The sequence below is a fragment of the Diceros bicornis genome, chromosome 13, assembly GCF_020826845.1.
Source record: "Diceros bicornis minor isolate mBicDic1 chromosome 13, mDicBic1.mat.cur, whole genome shotgun sequence".
Taxonomy (NCBI): Eukaryota; Metazoa; Chordata; class Mammalia; order Perissodactyla; family Rhinocerotidae; genus Diceros; species Diceros bicornis.
In genome coordinates, this window is record NC_080752.1 from 34,756,103 (window position 1) to 34,762,453 (window position 6,351).

Consider the following 6,351-nt stretch of genomic DNA (forward strand, 5'->3'; position numbering starts at 1 on the left):
AGCTGAGAGTTTTCAGCTAATATCTGTAGTATGTCGTGTGGCATGGGGCAACGGTCGGACCTCTGTTTGCCCCTTGGCAAATGAGATCCCTTTGGAGACAACAGAATTTAAGGGGGTGAGAGCAACGCTTTTAATGAGAACTTACCCTGATAAAATATTTCATTAAAGGCATTTGCCTCTCAGATGCTCAAACAAACCCATATGTGACGAATTATTGCTGTCCCCATTTTAATAGAAGGGAAAACTGAGTCCCCACTGCACCTGCTGGGAAGAGGGAAATTGACCTCTGAATTCACCTGCATTTTTTTTTCTTTTTCTCCATGACAGAAAAAAAACAGCAGAAAATAAAGGACATTCTGTCAAACAAGAAACTGAGAGAACATAATTCATACGTGGAGGTATGGCCTGGGTGCCCGGGGGATGCCACGTCCTGGGCAGACCTGACGACCCCCTGCCCCAGCCACCTTCCCTGCAGTCAGGGGCGCAAGCAGAACCCTCCACAGGCTGCGTGTGGCTCCGTGGTGGATGGCCCTGGGATCTGGGCAAATGTGTGAGAGGTGGGAGGGAGATTCAGTCACCGTTACACAAGGTGATGCACAGAAAAGAGAGGAAGATGGGAGAGCCAGGGTCAGAGCAAGACAGTGAAACTCTCAGAAACAGAGGGACAGAGGCAGGAGAGAGGCCAGGCAGAGTGACAGAGTGACCAGAAAGGCAGGGACACGGGAGCAGAAGCGAGAGGCGGGGAGGCTGAGCAGAGCAGAGCAGCGAGGGAAGGAAGAAGGAGAAGGAGGTGCCCATCACTGCCTTCCGGACCCCGTCCTGGTCCTTCCCCGGGCCTCCCCCCCAGGCGGCCCCCCTGCAGCGCACCCGCCCTGCCCCGGGCTGGCCAGGCCATCCCCATCTCCGCCTCCCGCCCCAGAGCTGCATCGACTGGAACCGGGAGGTGCTGAAGCGGGAGCTGGGCCTGACGGAGCGGGACATCATCGACATCCCCCAGCTCTTCAAGCTCCAGCAGGACTCCAGCGGGACCTTCAAGGCTGAAGCCTATTTCCCCAACATGGTGAGGAGGGGCCTTCGGGGTCGGCCCACTGCTGCCAATGGCCTTGAGTCCGGGAGGCCCGCTGCGCTCCCAGTGCGGGTCCAGGAGGCGCGGCTGTCTGCCTGCCCACTTGGGGTTTGCGTGGCCCCGTGCAGCTTACAGAGCAGCTTCAGGCATCTCACACCCACCCTGGGAGTCAGAGACTGTCGTCACCCCCACTTCACAGAGGAGGCCCAGAGAGGTCAGGTCTCTGCCACAAGAACACACAGCCGGCAAGAGGCGGGATTCCGAGCTGGGACTCAAAGCCGGGGGTCTGGCTGCAGAGCCCATGCTCTAACCACCACACTGCACTGCCCTCTATGGCTTCCCTGCGGGGGCGAGGGGCAAAGTAGAAGTGGGGTTCGGGGGAGATAAGCAACAAGTGTTTGGAATTGAGTAAATGTGGGGGCTGCTCTTCAGACATGGTGGTCCGGGAGGGCCTCTCTGAGGAGGTGAGGCTGGTGCTGCCCAGCCTAGGTGGGCTGCACCCCTCTGAAGGGCGGACTTGAGGGGGATCCGCCTTTGTTAAGAACTTTTAACTGTGACCCCCAAGCACCATCTCGAAGTGATCTACTCTATTTTTGCCGTCCCGCTGTCCTGTTACTCTGTCTCCTCAAAGGATACCCAAGGGCCAGGCAGAAACTTCGCCAGTTCTCCTGGGGCCCGCAGCTGCCCCCTCCTGCTGGGCTGGGGGTTACAGTCCAAGGAGGAGCCAGGAGTCCCGGCACAGAGGTTGTCACACTGGCTTCCCCAGGGCGCTGGGGTTTCAAGGTCGTTCCTCAAATCCAGTGGTTTGGAGTTTTTCCATTTTGTTCACTGAGATGCAGCAAAAGATGTTGTTGAGAATAAAGGGCTGCTTGGCCAGAACAAGGCAGGAGGGGCCACCCTCCTCTCACCCCTGAATAAAATTCCTTGGCCCCAAGCATTTTGTTTCTTCTCCTGTTGAGCCCAGCCAGCTTTCCCAGCTCGGGAAAGAAAGTGATGCCTGTGGCTGGGGGATGTAATGGGCGATGCTGAGGGCTGACTCTGTGCCTTCCCTGCTCAGGGCCCCCGTGGGAGGTGGGGCGTGGGCACGGGCATGGAACAGCAGAGAAATTAAGAGTGCAAGGCACTCAGCTTGGGCTGTGTCTGAGCGGTGACAGAGAATGCGATGCCCCTTCAGTGACTCAGCCCCGCAGACTGACTCTGCGCTTACTACCCGCTGGCTCAGTGCCCCACAGACATGTTCCTATCTGATTGTCACAGCAACAGAAACGTGTTTGGGCTCATTTTGCTGATGAGGCTCAGAGAGGTGAAGCGACTTGCCTAAGGTCACACAGCTATTGAGTGGTAGAGCTGGGATTCCAACCCACGTTGGCGTGGAGCCAACATCCTCGTCCCTTCACCTCACCAGGCCACCTCCCAATATCATGGAGGAAACAGAGTCATTTACATACGTTATAACGTACAGAAAGTGCTACACGAGAGGTAGTCACTTATTCCTCCATTTAACAGATATCAATTAAGGCACTGTGCTGGGAGCTACGGGAGCACAGAGGAGGAGTGACTGTTGTCAGAGTTTGGGGATTCATGGGCGGCTTCACAGAGGAGGTGGCATTTGAACTGGGCCTCGAGTAGTAGGGTTTGCCAGAGGTGGCAGGTGGGGAAGGAGAGTATAGTGTTAAGAGCATGGAGCCCGGAGTGCGACAGACTTGGATGCAAATCCTAGACCAGCTGGGTGGCCTTAGGTAGCCTCTTTACCTGTGCGGGCCTCAGTTTCCTCATCTATGAGGTGGGCTGTCATTTCCGAGGGTGGGAAGAAGAAGGGGGCGCCGGGATAGCGGTGTGGGCTGCGTGCTGCTGCCCCTGACCTGGACGCCCACTTCTTTGCAGGTGAACATGCTGGTGCTGGGGAAGAACCTGGGCATCCCCAAGCCCTTCGGGCCCATCGTCAACGGCCGCTGCTGCCTGGAGGAGAAGGTGCGGTCCCTGCTGGAGCCGCTGGGTCTCCACTGCACCTTCATCGACGACTTCGGCACCTACCACGTCCGGCACGGGGAAGTGCACTGCGGCACCAACGTGCGCCGGCAGCCCTTCTCCTTCAAGTGGTGGAACATGGTGCCCTGAGCCCGTCCCCATGACATCCTCTCCCTCGAGAAGCTCCTGGCCAGAGGCTCGGGTCCCCTGCGCTGTGGCCCAGCAAGAGCTCCTGGGGACGTTTTGGCTCCCCAGGGGGAGCTACTCTCCCTGCGGTGGCTTGCTTCCTTCCCCTGTGTCCCGGCCCCTGGGGCTCCGCTCTGAAGATCCCAAGACAGTCCTGGCTTTGCAAACTCAGTTCTGCTGCAATAAAGCTTTATAATCACTTCATACTTGAGGTCAAGCCACCATTCCTATCATTCATTCATACACTCATTGTCGTGGTGGAACTGGACGTTACAAACTTGAAGGTGCTTCCAGGATATGTTGAAGTCCAATGTGTGTCTTTTGCTCCCGGGCATGTATTTGGTCTATAAAATCTTCTGTGATCTGAGCCTCGTTGATTCTCAGCTTTAGCCCTGAGGGTGCGGCACGTTCCTCCTCAGAGCTGCGTGGAGTCAGTTCCCAAACAGCCAGCCAGGAGAACATCCCAAAATACACAGATTATTATTCGTGGATTATTCACTTTAATATGTGAGTGTATAAAATACACTCCTTTGTATGTATATTTCATGATAAAAAATAAAATTCTAAAAAGTAGACCAGACTCTAGGGGCACGTTGGCAGAAGGGCAGGTCGTGCAGCAGGGACCGTCCCCACGTCAGCCTGAGGCTTCTCCACAGACGAGTGACATTTACAATGTTGGAGGGCAAATGTGGGGCCAAAGAATTATATCTCCATTCATGTCATTCTCTGAGAAAAAGGCAACAGACAGGCCATGCAAGAACCCGAGGGGGACATAAGGATCTGACTGTGATGTCAAACACGCCCAGACACGAGCGAATTCTTTGTCCCTCCCATTTGTCATTTCCATCCCACCAGCTTGAAAGCCCCATCCAGCGGGCTCTGGTCTCCCCTATTTGCTGCTGTGCCACAGGCTCCCGAGTGCTGGGCGGGCACATAGAGCCGGGGGTTTTGTGGAATGAAGTCATTAGTCCCCTCTGAGTCCTTTTGAATATTTTCTTTTGTGGTCCTGACATAGGGACTTCGATTCCTCTGTAGAAAATAAAACTTGATGACTTGAGATCTTTACAACTGAGGTCAGATCTTGGCTCCACAGAGCCTGAGATGCTCAGAAAACACCCAGAGCTACTGTTTTCATGTGGGTCGTGGAGGACGTAGGATGGTGGGACAGACAGACATCAAAAGCCCCTGCCCTGACGCTGAGGAAAAGGGATCCATGAAACCTGGGTCGACACGTGCTTCTCTGACAAGAATCAGCTGTCCCCCGCCCTACCCCCAGAATTTGCTGGAGCAAAAGATGCAGGAGTGTTTCTTGTGGACCAGAAGGGGGCCGCGCACAAGAGGAAGCTGATGTGAGGTTATCCCAGAACCTGACCCACAGGGCTGCCTGTAGCAGCGAGCGGCCTCAGCAGACAAAGGCTAAAAGTTTCACTAGATTCCTGGGGCTGCAGAAGGATCAAGAGACAAGCTGATGGATAAGCAGACTGGCATCACGGCAAATGCGGGTGACCCCCCCCCAGCCATTCATAGAGGGTGGGGGGCATCTGGGAAGGAGCCAGGGGGTCCTGCAGGAGAGAAAGCAGCAGTCTAAGTCCTTCCAGCCCCAAAGAGCACAGAGCCATCTCGTGACAGTGCTCGAGGAGCAAGAAATTTCCTGCTTCCTCCCGGACACCCACTCCCTTCCCTTTCCCGGAGCGCAGCGTAGATTCCCGCAGCTGCTGTAACAAATTACCACAAACTGGGTGGCTTCAAACAACAGAAATTTATTCGCTCACAGTTCTGGAGGCCAGAAGTCCAAAATCAGTGTCACTGGGCCGAAATCAAGGCGTCTGCAGGGCCGTGTTCCCTCCGGGGGCTGCAGGGGAGAATCCGTTCCTCGCCTCTTGCACCTTCCAGTGGCTGCAGGCATCCCTCGGCTGGCGGCTGCGTCTCTCCACCTCTGCCTGGGTGGTCACACTGCTTCTCCATGTGTGTCAAATCTCCCTCTGCCTTTCTCTTACAAAGAGGCTTGTGAGGGCATTTAGGGCCCACCCAGATAGTTCAGGACAATCTCCCCAGACTCTGGGTCACATCTGCAGAGACTCGTCCTGTGTGAAATAACACAGCTTCCAGGGGTTAGGACCTGATAGCTTTCGGGGGCCATTACCCAACCCACTACAGGTCAGGACCCACCCGTGGCCAGCTGTGCAGGCAGAAAGGAGAGAGGGAAGCCTAGCACCCCCTTTCCACAGCTCTAACTTTGAACCTCCATTAAACCCTAACGGGAAAGGGGCGAGACGTCCTCTTTTTAAATTGAGATTTAACTGACATATAACATTCTGTAACTGTAAAGAGTACACCGTGTTGATTTGATACATTGCAATATCATTACCACTGTAGTGTAGCTAACACCTCTATCAGGTCTCATCATTATCATTTCTTTCTTGTGGGGGCAGATTTAACTTTATAAAACCAAGTTTGGGGTTTTCCTTTGTGTGGGGTTCGACTTTCGAACATCTGAATTGAGATTCGTTGGCAACTGTTTTGTGTCTGCTTCCCCAGAACAGATTCTGAGACGGAGATCTGTATGCAGGAGGTTTAACGGGGGAGGGGTGAGGGTTAGGGGGTGCTCTCAGGATCCACACCTGGGAGGGAGTGTGGGGAGCAGCAGCAGATGATGAACTGGGATGTAGTGCCCACGAAGTTTTCAGGTAATCCCACGGGACGCTCTGGGGCTGGGATGGGCCCTCGGAGTTGTCCTGAATTAAGACAAGCAGACTGCCCTTTGCCCCCCAACATTGGATGTAGCTGCCCCCAAGGAGGGGACATAGCCCGGGGAGTTGGCAGCGGACAATTCCAGGAGACGGACTTGCTGTGAGCGGCCAGAAGCCAACGCTCACAGCAGCCGGGGGACGAAGTGCCTCCGCCCTGAAGGGGGTCAGCTGGCACACCACATCATTCACGACAGTGACCTAAAGTGACCAAGGGACTCGATTACCAAAGAGTGATTGGAGAACTTTCTACACTGAATAAGCGTGCGAGGAGTCGTGTAAGTTGCTTTATGGTTACAAAGCCCTCAGTTTGGAGGGAGAGCTCTGTGGAAGCCCCTGGGTTATCTTTTGGAGGCGGGGGTCATGTAGTCATTTCCTGTGCAA

General features: G+C 54.9%; 1 protein-coding gene across 1 annotated transcript in view; it reads left to right on the forward strand.

Annotated features, from left to right (window-relative positions):
• The window catches only part of PADI4 (peptidyl arginine deiminase 4), a 37,973-nt gene extending 34,524 nt beyond the window's left edge, over positions 1 to 3,449 (forward strand). Inside the window, exons 14-16 of the mRNA XM_058553028.1 lie at positions 328 to 398; positions 920 to 1,060; positions 2,951 to 3,449. Of these exons, the coding sequence (XP_058409011.1) occupies positions 328 to 398; positions 920 to 1,060; positions 2,951 to 3,184 (446 nt within the window). The 3' untranslated portion in view covers positions 3,185 to 3,449. The remainder of the gene's footprint in view (positions 1 to 327; positions 399 to 919; positions 1,061 to 2,950) is intronic.
• Positions 3,450 to 6,351: the final 2,902 nt, after the last annotated feature.